This window comes from Rhinoraja longicauda, chromosome 19 (assembly GCF_053455715.1).
Source record: "Rhinoraja longicauda isolate Sanriku21f chromosome 19, sRhiLon1.1, whole genome shotgun sequence".
Lineage (NCBI taxonomy): Eukaryota > Metazoa > Chordata > Chondrichthyes > Rajiformes > Arhynchobatidae > Rhinoraja > Rhinoraja longicauda.
In genome coordinates, this window is record NC_135971.1 from 41412417 (window position 1) to 41434571 (window position 22155).

At 48.7% G+C, this 22155-nt stretch overlaps 1 protein-coding gene across 1 annotated transcript; it reads left to right on the forward strand.

Moving 5' to 3' along the window:
* Window positions 1–3622: 3622 nt before the first annotated feature.
* On the forward strand, window positions 3623–21165 carry LOC144602799 (zinc finger SWIM domain-containing protein 1-like). Its single transcript, XM_078415926.1, has 5 exons — window positions 3623–4068; window positions 6635–6743; window positions 11337–11577; window positions 16811–17246; window positions 19677–21165. Exons 1-5 carry the CDS (start codon window positions 3812–3814, stop codon window positions 20533–20535), a joined length of 1902 nt encoding a protein of 633 aa, XP_078272052.1. The 5' UTR covers window positions 3623–3811; the 3' UTR covers window positions 20536–21165.
* The last annotated feature ends 990 nt before the right edge of the window (window positions 21166–22155 follow it).

A 22155-nucleotide genomic window follows, 5' to 3' on the forward strand; every position in this document is an offset into this window, starting at 1 on the left:
TGCGGGCGGCGGCAGTGCGCATGTGCAGGGCGGCCGGCGGCAGTGCGCATGTGGAGCGGCCGGAGAGTGGAGACCGGGCGGCCCGGACACGGATGTCGAGGGGTGGGGGCGGAGAGTGACCCAGAGAGAGAGCGGGGGGGGGCGGGGCCGCTCAGTGTTGACCGGTAGGTGACCCGGGGGCTCTGAGAGCGGTGCCCGTGTGCCGGCAGCGCATGCGCCAACCTCGGACCGGGCCCGGAGCGGAGCGGAGCGGAGCCGCCACAAAGCGCCGGGGCCGCGGCTGCGCGTCAGACGCCGCTAAATACGCGGGAAACCCCATCCCTGGGCCCAGGGATCCGGGATCGTCCCAATCCTGCACCGCGACCACCGGGCTGGAGCTGGAGCTGCAGCCGCCCCCCCCCCCCGTCCCCATTCATTAACCCCCCCCACACGGGCAGTTTCATCCCAATCACAGGGATTTGCATCAACCTCATTCAGGGATTGATCCCAATCTACTATCCCGCGGATTTCCATCCCAATACTGAGCATTGCACGACGCCCCGAACCCAAACCCAGGGAATTATCCCCCCACACATACACGGACATTTACATCCCAATCCCATGAATTTGTATCCTATCTAAATCAGGGATTGATCTCGACCCCCTATCCCGATGTTGAACATTGCAAGACACCCCGACCCCAAACCCAGGGAATTATCCCCCACACATACACGGGCATTTACATCCCAATCCCATGAATTTGTATCCTATCTAAATCAGGGATTGATCCCGACCCCCTATCCCGATGTTGAACATTGCAAGATGCCCCCTTCCCCAAACCTGGGGAATTATCCCACCAACCGCACATGGGTGGTTATTATTCCAATGCCACGAATTTCCATCCTATCTAAATCAGGGATTGCCCCTCCCCCCCCCCCCAGATCTCCCATCCCGGGGATTTCCCTCCAAATGCAGGTCCTTGCAGGATGCTCCCAGTGCAAACCTGGAGAATAAGCGAGTTCGGTATCTCGACTGCACATGCCCAGGTCATAGGTCATTTGTGCTAAACATTCTCGCTGGCCGAGCTGCTGTGTGTATACAGACCTGCGTTTCATCGGTGTTTTCCAGGTTTGCTTCTTCAAGGTAAGAAAATACTGCTTTCAAAACTTAACTAGGTGTATATATGGTTAATTTGTACAAAACTATGATGATTTTGTTGGTTTTATTGCTTTATGCTTCGGTGAGTGAGCGAGATCATGACAATTTCTTTTACATTGTAACTTGTACCAGTATGTAATGGACATGCTTAAAGGACCCTATTCGAATTAACATATGATTGACCTTGTTATTTATTTTGTTTTATATGTTACTGGCAAAGCCAGTTGTACCGGGCCCTGGTGAGACCGCACCTGGAGTACTGTGTGCAGTTTTGGTCTCCAAATTTGAGGAAGGATATTCTTGCTATTGAGGGCGTGCAGCGTAGGTTCACTAGGTTAATTCCCGGAATGGCGGGACTGTCGTATGTTGAAAGGCTGGAGCAATTAGGCTTGTATACACTGGAATTTAGAAGGATGAGGGGGGATCTTATTGAAACATATAAGATAATTAGGGGATTGGACACATGGCAGGAAACATGTTCCCAATGTTGGGGGAGTCCAGAACAAGGGGCCACAGTTTAAGAATAAGGGGTAGGCCATTTAGAACGGAGATGAGGAAGAACTTTTTCAGTCAGAGAGTGGTGAAGGTGTGGAATTCTCTGCCTCAGAAGGCAGTGGAGGCCAGTTCGTTGGATGCTTTCAGGAGAGAGCTGGATAGAGCTTTTAAGGATAGCGGAGTGAAGGGGTATGGGGAGAAGGCAGGAACGGGGTACTGATTGAGAGTGATCAGCCATGATCGCATTGAATGGCGGTGCTGGCTCGAAGGGCTGAATGGCCTACTCCTGCACCTATTGTCTATTGTCTATTGTCTATTGTCTATTTGTGCAACTTTGGACTGGGAGTAGTACGTATCACCTGAATAAGTGGATGCAGAATGTGTGTGACAGCCACAACTGTCAATTTGCAACAGGAAACTGTTTCTGCCCACCTGCCTTCAAACTCGAGGAAAATAAACTGCAGATGCTGGTTTAAATCGAAGGTAGACACAAAATGCTGGTGTAACTCAGTGGGTCAGCCATCATCTCAGGAGAGAAAGAATGGGTGACGTTTTGTGTCGAGATGCTACTTCAGAAGTCTGGAGAATAAGCGAGTTAGGTATCTCGCTTCAGACTTCTGAAAAAGGGTCTTTACCCGAATCATTACCCATTCCTTCTCTCCTGAGGTGCTACTTGACCCGCTGAGTTACTCCAGCATTTTGTGTCTACCTTCGATTTAAACTAGCAACTGTAGTTTTTTTCCTAGTGTTTGAAGGGAGGTGGGCAGAAACAGTTTCCCTTTGCAAATTGACAGTTGTGGCTGTCACACACATTCTGCATCCACTTATTCAGGTGATACGTGGTACTCCCACAGCCCAAAGTTGCACAAATGTGCATGGCTTTGCCCAGTAACATATAAAACAAAATATATAATAAAGTCAATCATATGTTAAGTCAAATAGAGTCCTGTAAGCATGCCCATTACATACCGTACAAGTTACAATGCAAACAAAAATTGGCATGGCTTTGCTCACTCACCGAAGCACAAAGCAATAAAACAACAAAATCAACGTAGTTTTGTACAAATTAACCGTAAATACGCCTAGTTAATAGTTTTGAAAGCAGCATTGTGTTTACTTGAAGAAGCAAAACTGGAAAATACGGATGAAAAGCAGGTCCGTATACGCGCAGCAGCTCAGCCGGCGAGAATGTTTAGCACGAGTGACCTATGACCTGGGCATGCGCAGTTGAGATACCGAACTCGCGTATTACCACCATACCTGCACAAGGGCGATTATTATCCCAATCCCAGGAATTTTCATCTGCTGAAATCAGGGATTTATTACGATCTTCCATCCCGCAGATATCCCTCCCAATGCTGAGCATTGCAGGATGCCCCTCCCCCCAACCCAGGGAATTATCCCACCTGCACACGGGCAATTATTATTGCAATGCCAGAAATATCCATCCTTTCTAAATTAGGGATTGTTCCCTATCCCAATGTGGAATATCGCAAGATGCACCTCCCCTAAACCCAGGGAATTATCCCTCACCCACACACGGGCAATTTTGATCTCATTCCCAGTAATGAGCATCCTATGTAAATCAGGGATTGATTTATCCCAATGCTATCCCAATCCCAATGCTGAGCATTGCAAGATGCCCCTACTCCAACCCAGAGAATTACCCCCCACCCACACACGGGCGATTATCCCAATCCCAGGAACTTGCAGCCTACCTGAATCAAGGATTGCCCCCAACCCCGATCCACGATCCCGTGATTTTCCTCCCAATGCTGAGAATTGCATTGCTGAGATCTTGTGTTTCTCCCACACTTCAAAGATATGCAGGTTAATTAGCTTCTGTAAAATTGTAAATTGTCCTATCATGTAGTATAGTGCTAGTATACGGGGTGATCGCTGGTTGGCGCGGACTCAGTGGGCTGAAGGGCCTGTTTCTTCTCAGAAGTCTAAAGTAAACTGTAAAGACAGCATCCGAGTAAAGGATGGATCCTGGGTCTCTGGCGCTGTGAGGCGGTGACTCTACAGTTGGACCACCGTGCTGTTCTTGAACTCTATATATGAGCTGTTGTGATGTGTTCTACCTTGGCTGACCTGCAGGTGCTGCCTGTGGTCTATTCTCAGTGCCCGCTCTCCAGGTGGGATCAGTCTGCCAACTCCATCTGACGCACGTGCAGCCATGTCCCAGGTGGTGGGTTTCCGAGTGGGCGCCGAGTTCTCGAGCTACAGCGAGCTGCACCGGGAGTACCGGCGCTACCAGAGGGACAGCTCCGTACAGATGTGGACCAGGCACTCACGGACCATCAAGGCGCAGCGGCGTCGGGCACCCAAGCGCCCGATGAACGACGCGCTGAACTTTGCCGAGATCGACTACGCGTGCATTCATGGCGGCAAGTTATTCAAGACCAAAGGATCTGGCAAACGGACAATCCAGAGGTGAGGAAATACTTGCAGGGGCGGCACAGCGGCACAGTTGGTAGAGCTGCTGCCTCACAACGCCGGGGATCCCGGTTCCATCCTGACCACGGGTGCTCTCCATGTGTGGAGTTTGCACGTCCTCTCTGTGACCAGCTGTGTTTCTTCTGTGGGCTTCAGTTCCCTCCCATATCCAAAACACGTGCAGGTTTCTTGGTTAATTGGCCCTCTGTAAATCGTCCCGAGTGTGTCGGGAGTGGATGACAAAGTGGGAGAACATGGAACATGGTCGACACCTGCTCCTGTCTCCTACGTTCTTATTTAAAGATGTTTTAATCCTTTTAAATTTAATAATATAAGTTCAGTTGGGTAGTTAGTTTTGTTTAGAGTTACATCATGGAAACAGGCCTTTCGGCCCATCGAGTCCACACCGCCCACCAATCATCCATTCACACTAGTTCTATGTTATCCCACTTTCTCATCCACTCTCTACACACGAGGGGCAATTTACAAAAGCAAATTAACCCACAAACCTGCACGTCTTTAGAATGTGGAAGGAAACCACTTGGACAAAACCCACGTGGTCACAGGGAGGACGTACAATCTCCGCACAGACAGCACCTGTAATCAGGATCGAACCTGAGTCTCCGGCGCTGTGAGGCAGCAGCTCCTCTGCAGCCCCTGTCTGGCTCTTTCTCTTTTTTTTCTCTGTCTCTCTCTCCCCTCTCTTCATTTTTTTCTCTCTTTTGCACTCTTTGTTCATCTTTGATTGTGTGTGTGCATCTCCCCACCTCTCTCCCCCGTCTCACCTCCACCTCTCCCTCTCTCCACCTCTCTACCCCTCTCCCCCTGTACCTTTCTACCTCTCTCTCTACCTCTCTACCTCTCTCTCTCTCCTTCTCTCTCCCCCACCACACATTTTCCCATTCCTACCCGCTGGGATTGTATAGAGTGGTAGAGTCATCCCACACAGAAATAGGCCCTTCGGTCCAACTTGCCCACGCTCATCAAGATGACCCATGTACACCAGTCCCACCTGCCCTCAGAACCTTTCCTATCCATGTACCTTTCCAAATGTATTTTAAATGCTAGAGTACCTGCCTAAACTACCTCATCTGGAAGCTAGTTCCATTTACCACCACACTGTGCAGAAAAGGCTACCCCTTACATTCTTTTTAAATCTTTCCCCTCTCATGTTAAACTGTCCTCTGGATCTTGATTCCCCAATCCTGGATAAAAGATTTATGCATTCACCCTATCTATTCCACTTGTGACATACAATTTGCTGTGTTAACACAAGGGACACGGTATTATCCATGTTATCCCACTTTGCCATCCACTGCCTGCACACTTGGGACAATTGACAATTTGATAGTTTGTGTTTTATGGTTCAGAGACTGGATTGATATCCCAGTGGGGGAGTGTGATATTATCCCATTAAATCACACAGGGTCTTCCGCCTGCAATGACCATCAAGCACCCAGCTTGTTATGTACTATGTGTAGGAAGAAACTACAGATGCTGATTTACACTGAAGATAGACACAAAATGGTGAAGCAACTCAGCGGGGAGGGCAGCATCTCTGGAGAAAAATAATAGGTGACGTTTCGGTTTGACACCCGTCTTAAGACTGAGAGTCAGGGGGGAGGTAAACTAGAAGTTTCTCCCATTCTCGTCGTCCTATTAATTTCACTGTCGTCTTGCTTAGTTTCACTGTTTGTATCAACTTCTTATCACCTTCTCCACCGCCAACAATGGACCATTGTGGGCTCCACCTTTTCTTTATCATTGTTGCTGGCTTTGATTTGTTCTTTCATATCTTTCATTCATTTGTTCTTTGTAACCCTTCATCCCCCTAGTTCCCTCTCCTCTGACTCTCAGTCTGATAAAGGGTCCCAACCAGAAATGTCACCTATTCCTTTTCTCCAGAGATGCTGCCTGACCCGCTGAGTTACTCCAGCATTTTGTGTCCATCTCCTTTGTTATGTACTATGTTATCTTACACCAATCCTGCATGAATCACATTTTATTGCAGCTGTTGCTTCAAGTCCCCCCAGTTTGTGAAAGAGTTTATTATCAGTCAAAGGGCAGTCATTCAGCACACCATCTTGTCTTCCCACTCACACTGCTTCATGGCCAATGTCAATGGAATATTTCTGTTGGATTCTGTGATGATTGTAAAAGATAGCCATATACTGCTGGTCTGAATCATCCTACCACAACGAGAGAGCAGTCCTGAACTGTGATCTTCCTCATTGGTGACTCTCGGACTATCTTTCTTTGTACTTTACCTTGCACTAAATGTTATTCCTTTGTGATATAAATCACTGTAAATGGCTCGATTGTAATCATGTATTGTCTTCCCACTTACTGGTTAGCATGCAACAAAGCTTTTCACTGTACATCGGTACACGTGACAATAAACTGAACTAAACAAAACTGAAGAAGGGTCTCGATCCGAAGGGTCACCTATTCCTTTTCTCCAGAGATGATTCCCGACCCGCTGAGTTACTCCAGCATTTTATGTCTATCGTTTGCTGATCTTCACCCAGTTGGCTTACACACTGCCTCCCACTGTCTTTTTCAGAACCAACAAGATGAAGTGTCCCTGTGTCATTAAAGTCCGGCTTTCTGCGGATGGAAACAAGTTTGTGGTGAAAGAGATGAATGAATCGCATAACCACACGGTGCCGCAGGTAAAAGCAGAACACACACACCAACCAGGTAGAGTTGTTGGATCTGCCACTGCTTCAGATTGTCGGGTCAATGTGTGCGTGTGTGTGGGGGGTGGGGGGGTGCGTGTGTGTTGTCCCACCTCTCCACATTTTTAGACAGCATTGGACTAGTTCTGGACTTGCTCGGTTCCAGCCTTGGATCCTGGGCTGTTGAATATCTTAGTTCAGCAATACAGCACAGAAACAGGCCCTTCGGCCAACCGAGTTCATGCCGACCGGCGATCACCCTCCCCCCACATTAACACTATCCTACACACACTAGGGGCAATTTACACATACACCAACCCAATGAACCTCCATACCTGTACATATTTAGAGTGGGAGGAAACTGAAGTGCTTGGAGAAAACCCACGCAGGTCACCTGGGGGAACGTAAAAACTCCACACAGACAGCACTCATGGTCGGAATCGAACTTGGGTCTCAGCCACTGCAAGCGCTGTAAGGCAGCAACACTACAGCTGCGCCAACATGCCATCCAGAATATGTCCACGTAATTATTTACAACGAGCTTATAAGAACTCTGCCCGTCTCTCTGCCCGTGTCTTTGCCTGTGAGAGAATGTTACCTGTGGCACCTATGCATATCGGTGGGACTTAAAGCTGTAGGCTGCAATAAAATGGGATTTGTGCAGCATTGGTTCAAGAAAACATAATACATAGCAACAAAGATGGACACAACAAGCTGGAGGAACTCAGCGGGTCAAGCATCATCTCTGGAGAAAAGGAATAGGTGACGTTTCGGGTCCTTCCTGGCTGGTCTGAAGAAGGGTCTCGACCCGAAATGTCACCTTTTTCTTTTCTCCAGAGATGTTGACTGACCCGCTGAATTATCATATCATATCATATCATATATATACAGCCAGAAACAGGCCTTTTCGGCCCACCAAGTCCGTGCCGCCCAGCGATCCCCGTACATTAACACTATCCTACACCCACTAGAGACAATTTTTATTTATTTTTATTTTTACTTTTTTTACATTTTACCCAGCCAATTAACCTACATACCTGTACGTCTTTTTGTGTCTCGAATTGGCGTGAACTAGAATCTGCTGTTTCGTTTAGACATACAGCGTGTAAACAGGCCCTTCAGCCCACCGAGTCCAGGCTGACCAGCGATCCCTGCACATTAACGCTATCCTACCCACATCAGGGACAACTTTCAATTTTAGCAAGCCAATTAGCCTATAAACCTGTACATCTTTAGTGTGTGAGAGGAAACCGCAGCCCCGAAGAAAACCCATGGTAAGAACGTACAATCTCCGTACAGACAGCACCCGTAGTCAGGATCAAACCCGAGTCTCTGGCGCTGTAACACAGCAACTCTTCCGCTGCACCACCGTGCTGCCCCGACACATAGAACAGAACAAGATGGGTGCTTGATGGTCATTGCCGATAATGTAGGTGGAAGAGGCGGTGTGATTCTATGGGATGATATCACACTCCCCCACTGAGATATCAATCCAGCCTCTGAACTCTGACAACTTTGGCATTGTTTAACAGAGTCAGACTGATACATCAATATCACTAGTCATTTCCCTCACAGTAACAAGTTTTATTTACGTAGTTCTAACACACTAAAAATACCTCCCGCTTTCAGGGACATTATCAAAGTAATTGATGTGAACTGCCTTAGCAGGGATTCTGGAGATGACCTATAACTTAGGTGGAGTTGGTGGATTTCAAGGAATGTCTTATAATGGGGTTTAAGGAGGCAAGAGTGTCTGAGGGTGATCTGAAAGAAGTATATCTGTTCATGAGAGGCATAGAATGGAGACTCTCGGACTATCTTTAATTGGACTTTACTGGACTTTATCTGATGCTAATCATTATTCCCTTTATCCTGTGTCTGTGGACTGTGGACGGCTTAGACACAAAAATCCGGAGGAACTCAGCAGGTCAGACAGCATCTCTGGAGAAAAGGAATACATGACGTTTCGGGGCAAGACCCCTCTTCAGACCAGAAAAGGAATAGGTGAAATTTCAGGTCGAGACCCATCTTCAGATTGATGCTTCCTGACCCGCTGAGTTACAGCAGCTTTTTGTATCTATCTTCGGTTTAAACCAGCATCTGCAGTTCCTTCCTGCACATTTCGACTGTGGACGGCTTGATTGTAATCATGAATAGTCGTTCCATGGACTGGTAGCATGCAACAAAAAAGCTTTTTGGTACACGTGACAAGAAACTAGACTAAACTAGATGGGGAATATGGTCCGATTGTTTTTACCCCATGGTAGTTGTGGAGGTGCAGAGACACAGAGGGAGAAAGTTCCAAATAGCTGCTGAAGGCAAAGTCAATTGGACAGGGATAAAAATTCAGGAATGGGCTGGGGCCAGAGTTAGAGAGATTTTGTATTATATATATATATATCTGACCGAGGCGTAAATGTAGATGGGTTGGTGAGTAAGTTTGTTAATGACACCAAAATTAGGAGTTGCAGACAACGAGAAATAGACAATAGACAATAGGTGCAGGAGTAGGCCATTCAGCCCTTCGAGCCAGCACCGCCATTCAATGCGATCATGGCTGATCACTCAATCAGTACCCCGTTCCTGCCTTCTCCCCATACCCCCTCACTCCGCTATCCTTAAGAGCTCTATCCAGCTCTCTCTTGAAAGCATCCAACGAACTGGCCTCCACTGCCTTCTGAGGCAGAGAATTCCACACCTTCACCACCCTCTGACTGAAAAAGTTCTTCCTCATCTCCGTTCTAAATGGCCTACCCCTTATTCTCAAACTGTGGCCCCTTGTTCTGGACTCCCCTAACATTGGGAACATGTTATCTGCCTCTAATGTGTCCAATCCCCTAATTATCTTATATGTTTCAATAAGATCCCCCCTCATCCTTCTAAATTCCAGTGTATACAAGCCCAATCGCTCCAGCCTTTCAACATACGACAGTCCCGCCATTCCGGGAATTAACCTAGTGAACCTACGCTGCACGCCCTCCATAGCAAGAATATCCTTCCTCAAATTTGGAGACCAAAACTGCACACAGTACTCCAGGTGCGGTCTCACCAGGGCCCGGTACAACTGTAGAAGGACCTCTTTGCTCCTATGCTGTCAGTAGATATCAGAACGTAGACCAGCTGCAGAAAGGGGCGGAGAAATGGCAGATGGAGTTTAACCTGAGCAAGTGTGAGGTGATGCACTTTGACAGGTTAAATGCAAGGAGAGTAGACAGTTAATGACATGACCATTAACAACATTGATGTGCAGAGGGATCTTGGAGTTCAAGTTCATAGCTCACTGAAGGAGGCAGCACAAGTAGATGGGGTGGTGAAGAAGGCCTCATAAGTGACAGGAGCAGAATTAGGCCATTCAGCCCATCGTCTATTCCGCCATTCAATCACGGCTGATCTATCTCTCCCTCCTAACCCCATTCATCTGCCTTCTCCCCATAACCCCTGACACCAGCAATAATTAAGAATCCATCTATCTCTGCCATAAATATATCCACTGACTTGGTCTCCACAGCCTTCTGTGGCAAAGAATTCCACCAATTCACCACCCTCTGACTCAAGAAATTCCTCCTCTCCTTCCTAAAGGAATGTCCTTTAATTCTGAAGCTATGGCCTCTTGTCCGACACTCTTCCACTGGAGGAAGCATCCTCTCCACATTTATCCAAACGTTTCACTATTTGGTACGTTTCAATGAGGTCCCCTCTCATTCTTCAAACTCTATCGAGTACAGGCCCAGTGCTGACAAACGATCATCATATGTTAACCAGTATGGGTGAAACGTGTGGTATGCTTGTCTTCTGTGCTAGGGGCATTAAATATAAGAGTCAGCAAGTCATGATGCAGCTCTATAGGGCTTTAGTTAGACTGCATTTGGAGTATTATTTGCAGTTCTAGTCGCTCCATTACAGGAAAGGTGTGGAGGCTTTGGAGAGGGTGCAGAGGAGGTTGACCAGAATGCTGCCTGGATTAGAGGGTTTCAGCTACAGGGGGAGGTTGAATAAACTTGGGTTATTTTTTCTGGAGCGTCAGAGGTTGAGGGAAGACTCGACGGAAGTATATAAAGTTAAGGTCGGCAGTCAGAGGCTTGTGCCCAGGGTGGAAATGTCCAACACTAGACGACAGAGTGATATGGTGAGAGGGGGGAGGTTTAATGTGCGAGGCAAGATTTTTACACAGAGAGGGGTGGGGGCTGGGAATGCACTGCTAGAGATGGTGGTGGATGCAGATACGATAGGGGTGTTTAAGAGGCTTTGGGAAAGGCACATGGAAGTTCAGGGAATAGAGCGATATGGATCATGTACAGGGAGATGAGATCAGTTCAACTTGGCATCATGTTTGGCACAGATAATGTAGGCTGGAGGGCCCATTCCTGTGCTGTTCTGTGTTCTAATATGGGATCTGAGTTTAGTTTACAGATACAGCATGGAAACATAGGCCTACCTAGTCCACGCTGATCATCGACCACCTGTGTGCACTGGTTCTATGTTGTCCTACTTTCTCATCCACTCCCGACACGCTCGGGGCAATTTACAGAGGACAATTGACCTCCAAACCGGATGAACTGACCCTAGGATCTTGCTTGTACCCCACAGGAAGAGGAGGAGAGGCTCCGGCACCAAAGGCGCTTTGTTACAGCGCTGCGCGTGGACCCCACTTCCATCGTCTCGCTGCGGAGTAATGGAGCGGGTGTCCAGGTGCAGCTGGGGGAGGTTGCCGGCAAGGTGCTCACTGATGAGGATGCCCATAGCCCCGCACGCAAGGAGAAATGGGACGAGTTCAACACCAACAAAACCGACTTGGAGATGATGGTGCCCACACTGGCAGCCGTCAAGGGTAAGGTCATAAGGAATAGGGGTAGAATTAGGCCATTCGGCCCATCAGGTCTACTCCGTCATTCAATCATGGCTGATCTATCTCTCTCCCCTAACCCCATTCTCCTGCCTTCTCCCCATAACCTCTGACACCCGTACTGATCAAGAATCAAGGTAGGTGAAGGTCTCCTCACTTGTCCCAGGCCTAACCGGCTGCTCCAGGTTTGCACCTCTCCCTCTCTTGTCCTGGGCTATCCTGCATCCTTCCTTCATTCCGGAATAATGCGGATCACCCCTTTATTGGGTTAACGTATGATGAGCGTTTGATGGCTCTGGGCCTGTACTCACTGGAGTTTAGAAGGATGAGGGGGGACCTCACTGAAACTTACCGAATAGTGAAAGGACCGGATAAAGTGGATGTGGCGAGGATGTTTACACTAGTGGGAGAGTCATGGACCAGAGGGCGCAGCCTCACAATAAAAGGATGTTCCTTTAGAAAGGAGATGATAAGGAATTTCTTTAGTCAGAGGGTGGTGAATCTGTGGAAATCATTGCCACAGATGGCTGTGGAGGCCAAGTCTGTGGCTATTTATAAAGCAGAGATTGACAGGTTCTTCATTCGTTAGGGTGGCAAATGGGGTTGAGAGGGAAAGATAGATCAGCCATGATTCCTAGACTCTCCCACAGGTGGAAAGATTCTTTCCACATGCACTCTACCCTGGCATTTCACTATCTGGTAAGTTTCAACGAGGCCCCTCCTCATCGTTCTAAACTCCAGCGAGTACAGGCCCAGTGCCTTCAAACACTGATCAGATGTTAATCCAGACATTCCTGGTATCATTCTGGTAAACCTCCTCTGGACCCTCTCCACCGCCAGCACACCCTTCCTTAGACATGGGGCCAGAACTGCTCCCAATATTCCAAATAAATGGATGAGGATTGGGTGTAGATCCTCCTTCCCCCATCTCATGATAGTGCACTGTCTTGTCACTAGATCACTCCCTCCTCTCCCCTGGGATAGTCAATGACTTTTACACTTCAGAGATACAGCGTGGAAACTGGCCGTTTGGCCCATCGAGTTGGTGCTGACCAGCGATGGTCCTGTACGCTAACTTACACACACAAGGGGCCATTTCTTTTTACAACTTACTGAAACCAAGTAACCTACAATACTGCAAGTCTTTGGAGTGTGGGCGGAAACCGGAACACCCAGAGAAAACCCATGAACGTACAAACTCCGTACAGACCGCACCCACAGTCAGGATTGAACCCGGGTCTATAGCGCTGTAAGGCAGCAACTCTACAGCTGTGTCCCCAATACTTTCTCATGGGATCGCTCTTGGATCGTGCCACGCTCTCTTCAGATGACTCTTCCCTCCTGTAACTCCACCCACCCCACCCAGGCTGCATCTGCAGTTCCTTCCTCCACCTGTCACTTGCAAGGCTTTGTCTGCACAGTTTAAGAATAAGGGGTAGGCCATTTAGAACTGAGATGAGGAAGAACTTTTTCAGTCAGAGAGTGGTGAAGATGTGGAATTCTCTGCCTCAGAAGGCAGTGGAGGACAGTTCGTTGGATGCTTTCAAGAGAGAGCTGGATAGAGCTCTTAAGGATAGCGGAGTGAGGGGGTATGGGGAGAAGGCAGGAACGGGGTACTGATTGAGAGTGATCAGCCATGATCGCATTGAATGGCGGTGCTGGCTCGAAGGGCTGAATGGCCTACTCCTGCACCTATTGTCTATTGTCCTGCCCCCATCTCCCTTCCAGCTTTCTTCCTCCTCCTCCCCTGCCCCCGACTTGCCACAATTAGTTGAAGAAGGGTCCCAACCTGAAATATCACGTATCCATGTTTTCCAGACATGTGTGGGAAAGAACTGCAGATGCTGGTTTACACTGGAGATGGACACAAAATGCTGCGATAACTCAGCGGGTCAGGCAGCATCTCTGGAGAAAAAGAATAGGAGACATTTCAGGTCAAGACTCTTATTCAGACTGAGAGTCAGGGTAGAGGGAAACTCCAGAGATGCTGCCTGACCTGTTGAGTAACTCTCACACTTTGTCTTTTGTCATGAACCGGAATGGCGGGACTGTCATATGTTGAAAGACTGGAGCGACTAGGCTTGTATACACTGGAATTTAGAAGGATGAGAGGAGATCTTATCGAAACGTCTAAGATTATTAAGGGGTTGGCCACGTTAGAGGCAGGAAACATGTCCCCAATGTTGGGGGAGTCCAGAACAAGGGGCCACAGTTTAAGAATAAGGGGTAGGCCATTTAGAACTGAGATGAGGAAACACCTTTTCAGTCAGAGAGTTGTGAATCTGTGGAATTCTCTGCCTCAGAAGGCAGTGGAGGCCTATTCTCTGAATGCATTCGAGAGAGAGCTAGATAGAGCTCTTAAGGATAGCGGAGTCAGGAGGTATGGGGAGAAGGCAGGAACGGGGTAATGATTGAGAATGATCAGCCATGATCACATTGAATGGCGGTGCTGGTTCGAAGGGCCGAATGGCCTCCTCCTGCACCTATTGTCTATTGAACCAGCATCTGCAGATCCTTGTTTCTCCAGAGTTTGATAGAGCTGCATCTTGACTATCTGACTCTTGTACTCAGTGCACCGACCGATGAAGGCAAACGTACCTCACCACTGCCACTGTGCGTTACCAGTGCTTTGTTCAGAATCCATTTCAGAATCAGAGTCCATTTATCGGCCTAGTTTGTACACAAACAAGGAATTTGACGGTGCATTGCTCGCACCTGGTAAAAACACGAGACAGCAGACAATTAAAAAAACATTATAATTAAACAATGTAAAATAAAGTGCAAGAGTAATAAGTGGCAGCTTTGCTAAATATTGCACGTGTAAATATCTAAAATGCACTTGGAGAGTTCATAATTGTTTGTCTTACAGACCAGAATGTAGTGGTGTAGAGTGGTTGTTAACTAGACCTACCACTCGTGGGAAGAGGCTGTTTTTGTGTCTGGATGTGCCCAGAGGGGAGGGCTTCATGAGAGAGTTAGATATACAGTGCATTCAGAAAGTATTCACACACCTTCACTTTTTCCACATTTTGTTATGTTACAGCCTTATTTTAAAATGGATTAATTATTTTTGTAATCATCAATCTACACACAATACCCCATAATAAAAAAGTGAAAACAGGTGTTTAGAAATTTTTGCAAAGTAATTAAAAAGAAATAACTGATATCACATTTACAAATGTATTCAGACCCTTTACTCAGTACTTTGTTGAGGCATCTTTGGCAGTAATTACAGCCTCAAGTCTTCTTGGGTATGACGCTACAAGCTTGGCACACCTGTATTTGGGTAATTTCTCCCATTCTTCTCTCAAGCTCTGTCAGGTTGGATGGGGAGTGTCGATGCACATCTATTTTCAGGTCCCTCCAGAGATGTCCGGGTTCTGGCTGGGCCACTCAAGGACATTCACAGACTTGTCATGAAGCCACTCCTGCGTTGTCTTGGCTGTGTGCTTGGGGTCATTGTCCTGTTGGAAGGTGAACCTCCTCCCCAGTCTGAGGTCCAGAATGCTCTGGAGCAGGTTTTCATCAAGGATCTCCCTTTACTTTGCTCTGTTCATTTTTCCCTTGATCCTGACTAGTGTCCCAGTTCCTGCCGCTGAAAAACATCCCCACAACATGATGCTGCCACCACCATGCCTCACCGAAGGTATGGTATTGGCCAGGTGATGAGCAGTGCCTGGCTCCCCCCAAACGTGACGTTTGGCATTCAGGCCAAAGAGTTCAATCTTGGTTTCATCAGACAAGAGAATCTTATCTCTCATGGTCAGTGAGTCCTTTAGGTGCCTTTTGGCAAACTCCAAGCAGGCCATCATGTGCCTTTTACTGAGGAATGGCTTCCGCCTGGCCACTCTACCATAAAGGCCTGACTGGTGGAGTCCTGCAGATAAAGTTGGCCTTCTGGAAGTTTCTCCCATCTTCACAGAGGACCTCTGGAGCTATGTCAGTGATCATCGGGTTCTTGGTCACCTCCCTGACCAAGGCCCTTCTCCCCTGATTGCTCAGTTTGGCCGAGTGGCCAGCTCTATGAAGAATCCTGGTGGTTCCAAAGTTTTTCCATTTAAGAATGATGGAGGCCACTGTGCTCTTCAGGGACCTGCAATGCTGCAGAAAGTGTTTTCTACCCTTCCCCATATCTGTATCTCGACACAATCCTGTCTCAGAGATCTACGGACAATTCCTTCTTCTTCATGTCTTGGTTTGTGCTCTGACATGCACTGTCAACTGTGGGATCTTATATAGATAGGTGTGTGCATTTTCAAATCATGTCTAATCAATTTAATTTACCACTGGTGGACTCCAATCAAGTTGTAGAAACATCTCAAGGATAATGAATGGAAACAAAATGAACCTCAGCTCAATTTTGAGCATCATAGCAAAGGTTTGAATACTTATGTAAATGTGATATTTCAGCTATTTCTTTTAAATTACTTTGCAAAAGTTTCTAAACACCTGTTTTCGCTTCTTCATTCTGGGGTATTGCGTGTAGATTGACGATTTAAAAAAAAAGAATTTAATTCATTTTAAAATAAGGCTGTAATGTAACAAAATGTGGAAAAGGTGAAGGGGTCAGAATACTTTCTGAATGCACTGTAGGTCTTAGGGCTGATGGAATCAAGGGATATGGGGAGAAAGCCAGAACAGGGTACTGATTCTGGATGATCAGCCATGATCATATTGAATGGCGGTACTGGCTCGAAGGGCCGAATGGCCTACTCCTGCACCTATTTTCTGTGTTTCTACTTCAAAGAGTTTGTGGCCAGGGTGAGAGTGGGTCAGTCCCTTGTTCTGCCTGTTCTTGTCATATGAGGAAAGACTGGGGATGTATTCACTGGAGTTTAGAAGGACGAGAGGGGATCTTAAAGAGACGTATAAGATTATAAAAGGACTAGACAAGCTAGATGCAGGAAAAATGTTCCCAATTTTGGGGGAGTCCAGAACCAGGGGACACAGTGTAAGAATAAAGGGGAGGCCATTTAAAACTGAGGTGAGAAGACACTTTTTCACCCAGAGAGTTATGAATTTGTGGAATTCTCTGCCACAGAAGGCAGTGGAGGCCAATTCACTGGATGAATTTAAAAGAGAGTTAGATAGAGCTCTACTGATTGTGGATGATCAGGCATGATCACATTGAATAGCGGTGCTGGTTCGAAGGGCCAAATGGCCTCCTCCTGCACCTATTTTCTGTGTTTCTATAACTCTTGTCTGCGTTTGCTTGCAGACGGCACGGTGGTGGTGGTGGTGAACAAGGCCAACGTGTTGCAGGCCATCTACTACCAGGACGGCCGCATGAAGCAGACCTTCGAGAGGTTCCCCGAGGTGCTGCTGGTGGGCGCCACCTACAGCTGGGCGGGCCTGTGGCTGCCCACCTACCTGCTGCTGGCCATCGACGGCAACGGGGAGAGCGAGCTGGCGTGCCTGTGGTTCCTGCAGAGCGAGGAGCGCGAGACCGTCCGGCAGCTTCTGCGCATCTTCAGGCAGAAGAACCCGGCGGCGGAGGGAACGCGGGCGGTGGTGGTCGGCGGCCAGGCGTGTGACGGGGAGCTGGTGACCGACGTGCTGCCCCACTGCAAGCCGCTGGCCTGCCTCGCCCACACCCTGAGCGTCTTCCAGGACCACGTGACCGCCGAGAAGCTGCACGTAACCGCCGGGCAACAGTAAGCACTGGCACCGCCATTCCCTCGTGGGGCCGGAGCGGAGCGGGCGGGCGGGCGGGTGGGGGGCCCAAATATTCCTCCTCCTGTCAGATTGTGTTGGTTTGGTAAAGTTGTGACTCTCATCCCTCTGCACAATCCAGTCTACCCATGTCCCATCTCCTCCACTCTCTGCCCTCTCTCTCTTTCTTCTTTCCTTCTTTCTTACCCGCTCCTCCTTCCCTTCTTTCTTTCTCCCTCTTCTCTCCTTCGCTCCTTCACCTCCGCCCCTTCTCTCCTTTCCCCTACTCCTGTTTCCTCCTCACCCACTTCACCCACTCCTCCCCTCTTCCCCCTCCTCGCCTCCTTCCCCCTCCTCGCCTCCTTCCCCCTCTCATCTTCCCCCTCCTCCCCTCCTCTCCTTCCCTCTGCTCTCCTCCCACTCCTCTCCTCCACCATCGGGCAACAATAAGCTCTGGCATCGTGATTCCGTCGTGGGACCGGAGCGGGCGGGGGAGGTGGAGGTTGGGTTATCCCAAATATTCCTCCTCCTGTCACGGCGTGGGTCAGATAAGGGTGCGACTCATTCCTCAACATGGTCTGCACAATCCAGTCTACCCCTGCCCCACTCTCCCTCCTCCTTTCCACCCTCTTCTCCCCCTTTGCCTGCTCCTTCCCCTTTTGCCCCCTCCTCTCCCCTTTCTGTAGATGGGGCATCTGGTCAGCATTAGATGGGGCATCTTGGTCAGCATTAGATGGGGCATCTTGGTCAGCATTAGATGGGGCATGTTGGTCAGCATTAGATGGGGCATGTTGGTCAGCATTAGATGGGGCATGTTGGTCAGCATTAGATGGGGCATGTTGGTCAGCATTAGATGGGGCATGTTGGTCAGCATTAAATGGGGCATCTTGGTCAGCATTAAATGGGGCATCTTGGTCAGCATTAGATGGGGCATCTTGGTCAGCATTAGATGGGGCATCTTGGTCAGCATTAGATGGGGCATCTTGGTCAGCATTAGATGGGGCATCTGGTCAGCATTAGATGGGGCATCTGGTCAGCATTAGATGGGGCATCTTGGTCAGCATTAGATGGGGCATGTTGGTCAGCATTAGATGGGGCATCTTGGTCAGCATTAGATGGGGCATCTGGTCAGCATTAGATGGGGCATCTTGGTCAGCATTAGATGGGGCATGTTGGTCAGCATTAGATGGGGCATCTTGGTCAGCATTAGATGGGGCATCTTGGTCAGCAGTAAATGGGGCATCTTGGTCAGCATTAGATGGGGCATCTTGGTCAGCATTAGATGGGGCATCTTGGTCAGCATTAGATGGGGCATGTTGGTCAGCATTAGATGGGGCATCTTGGTCAGCATTAGATGGGGCATGTTGGTCAGCATTAGATGGGGCATCTTGGTCAGCATTAGATGGGGCATGTTGGTCAGCATTAGATGGGGCATCTTGGTCAGCATTAGATGGGGCATCTTGGTCAGCATTAGATGGGGCATGTTGGTCAGCATTAGATGGGGCATGTTAGTCAGCATTAGATGGGGCATGTTGGTCAGCATTAGATGGGGCATGTTAGTCAGCATTAGATGGGGCATGTTGGTCAGCATTAGATGGGGCATGTTAGTCAGCAAGGACGAGTTGGGCCGAGTGGCCTATTTCCGTGCTGTTTGACTCCACTGTTCAGTAGTCATTGAGGAGGTCACTTTATATTTCGTAGGGAAAGAAATGTTGGAGTTTTTCTTGTAGCCGTTGGGGACTGTTGAGGTGAGAGTTTGGTTTAGTTTTGGAAATACAGATTGGAAACGGGCCCTTTGCCCCACTGAGTCCAGCCCGACCATTAATCACCCGTTCACACCAAAGATACTAGAGGAACAAGATAGACCACTCGACGTTAAAAACCGTAGAAGGTCATGGCACCATTTTAGTGGGAAGAAAATTGCAGAAACATTTAAAAAGAAAAAATAACAAAAATCTATGACTTGATAGATGAGATCTTTTCTGTTTTTTTGATGGTATCATCACACATACTGTTCCCTCAAAACACTGATTACACTGCGAGAGGCAGAACGAACGGCGGGTTTTGCTTACTAAAATGGCGGACGTCCCGCTCCTTTACACACTACACTTCAGTATAGGCCATTTCAGCGGAGTGGTCCATCTTGTTCCTCTAGTATCTTTGGTTCACACTAGTTCTGGGCGACACACGGGACAATTTACAGAGGCCAATTAACGTACAAACCTGCACGTCTTTGGAACTTGGGGGGAACCCGGAGAACCCGGAGGAAACCCACATGGTCACAGGGAGAACGTACAAACTCCACACAGACAATGCCTGTAGTCAGGATGGATCCTGGGACTGGCACTGTAAGGCAGCAACTCTACCGCTACGCCACCGTGCTGCACCGGGAGGTTCCTCACCTTGTCTCCTCTTCCCTTTCTTCCCGCCAGGAGCCAGCTGCTGCAGATCCTGCACAGTATGTGTTACGCGACGTCGACTGAGGACTACGACCTGCTGTACCGCCAGCTGCTGGACTCCAACGTGGAGAGCGCCGTCGACTACTTCCACAAGACGTGGCACGGGTCCTGCCGCCAGTGGGTGGAGGGCTTCAAGCACGAGAACGAGAGCTACCTCACCAGCACCCTCCAGCGGGTGCAGGTGATGAGCCAGAGGCTGGCGGCCGCGGTCGAGGACTTCTCCAACGTGACCTCCTTCACCCGGGACGTCCTGAAGGCCGTGGACACGGTGCGGGCCGAGTGCGACCAGCGGGTGTTGCAGAGTGAGCCCCCCGCAGGGCCAGAGGACAACTCCGCGGAGTCTTCCTACCGGGCGCTGCTCACCGACTTCGCCTTCCGCCGGGTGCGTACGGAGCTGCAGGAAGCGGAGTCGGTCTCCTTTCTCAGTGTGGAGGCCGAGAGGGCCTTTCCCGTGTGCCGGCGCCGGGCCCTGGTGACGGACCAGGCCAGCTGCCAGTGTGCCTTCCGCACCTCCATGAGGCTCCCCTGCCGGCACGTCCTGGCTCTCCGGCGGCTGCTGGGCTCCGACCTCTTTGAGCCCTCGCTCTGCGCCGCTCGCTGGACGCAGGAGCACTTCCTCGGCGGTCAGCTCCCGCCCGCGTCGCCGAGGGAGCGGGCCAAGGTGCAGCAGGAGCGATACCGCCAGGCCCTCAAGGTAGCTCGCAAACTCTCCTCTCTCGCCGCCCGGTGTCCGGCCGAAGACTTTGGCAGGTGCCTGGCGGTCATGACGGCCGTCACCGACATCTGGGCCAGAGGTGGCCAGGTGCAAGTCACCGAAACCAATGGTTTGTAGCGACGCAGTCTCAGAGAGAGTGAAGCAACGACACACAAAACATGGAGCAGCACAGCACAAGGACAGGCCCTTCAGCACACAATGAACATGATGCCAAGACCATCGCTTATCTACCTGCATATCATCCATATCTCCCCATTCCTTGCATATTCATGTGCCTATCTACTGCCTCGTAAACTCCATTATCACATCTACCTCTACAGCCACATATAGTTCATAAGATCATGTGACAGGAGTAGGATTAGGCAATTTGGCCCATCAAGTCTACTCCGCCATTCAATCATGGCTGATTCATCTCTCCCTCACCCCATTCTCCTGCCTTCTGCCCATAACAGAGAAACAGAAAAATTAGTGCAAGAGCAGACCATTCGGCCCTTCGAGCCAGCACCGCCATTCAATGTGATCATGGTTGATTATCCACAATCTCCCCCGTTCCTGCCTTCTCCCCATATCCCTTGATTCCACTAGCCCTAAGAGCCCTATCTGACTCTCTTTTGAATGCATCCAGTGAATCGGCCTCTACTGCCTTCTGAGGCAGAGAATTCCACAAACTCACAACTCTGGGTGAAAAAGTTTTTCCTCATCTCAGTTCTAAATGGCCTAGCTCTCATTCTAAAATTGTGGCCCCTGTTTCTGGACTCCCCCAACATCGGGAGCATCTAGCTTGTCCAATGTCTTAATAATCTTATATGTTTCTATAAGATCCGCTCTGATCCTTCTAAATTTCAGAATTTCCGACTGTCATATGACAGTCCCGCCATCCTGGGAATTAACCTCATGAACCTATGCTGCTCTCCCTCAATAGCAAGAATGTCGTTCCTCAAATTAGGAGACCAAAACTGCACACAATATCCAGCTATGGCCTCACCAGGGCCCTATACAATTGCAGAAGGACCCCTTTGCTCCTCTACTCAAATTCTCTCGTCATGAAGACCAACATGTCATTAGCTTTCTTCACTGCCTGCTGTACCTGCATGCTTACTTTCAGTGACTGATGTACAAGGACTCCTACAGCTTCCCCTTTTCTTAATCTGGTACCATTCAAATTATAATCTGCCTCGTTCTTGCCACCAAAGTGGATAACCTCACATTTATCCACATTATACTGCATCTGCCATACATTGCTCACTCACCCAACCTACCCAAGTCACCCTGCATCCTCATAGCATCTTCCTCACAGTTCACTCTGCCACCCAGCTTTGTGTCATCTGTAAATTTGCTTATGTTACTTTTAATTCCTTCATCTAAATCATGAAAATATATTGTAAATAGCTGCGGTCACAGGATCAAGTCACTGCCTGCCATTCTGAAAAGGACCCGTTAATTCCTACTCTTTTTTTCCTGTCTACCTACCAATTTTCGATCCATGTCAATATCATACCCCCAATACCATGTGCTCTAATTTTGCCCACTAATTTTCTGTGTGGGACCTTATCAAAGGCTTTCTGAACGTCCAGATACACTACATTTACTGGCTCTCCTTTATCCATTTTACTTGTTACATCCTCAAACAATTCCAGAAGATTAGTCAAACAAGATTTCCCCTTCATAAATCCATGCTGACTTGGACCGATCCTGTTACTACTCTCCAAATCCACTGTTATTACATCTTTAATAATT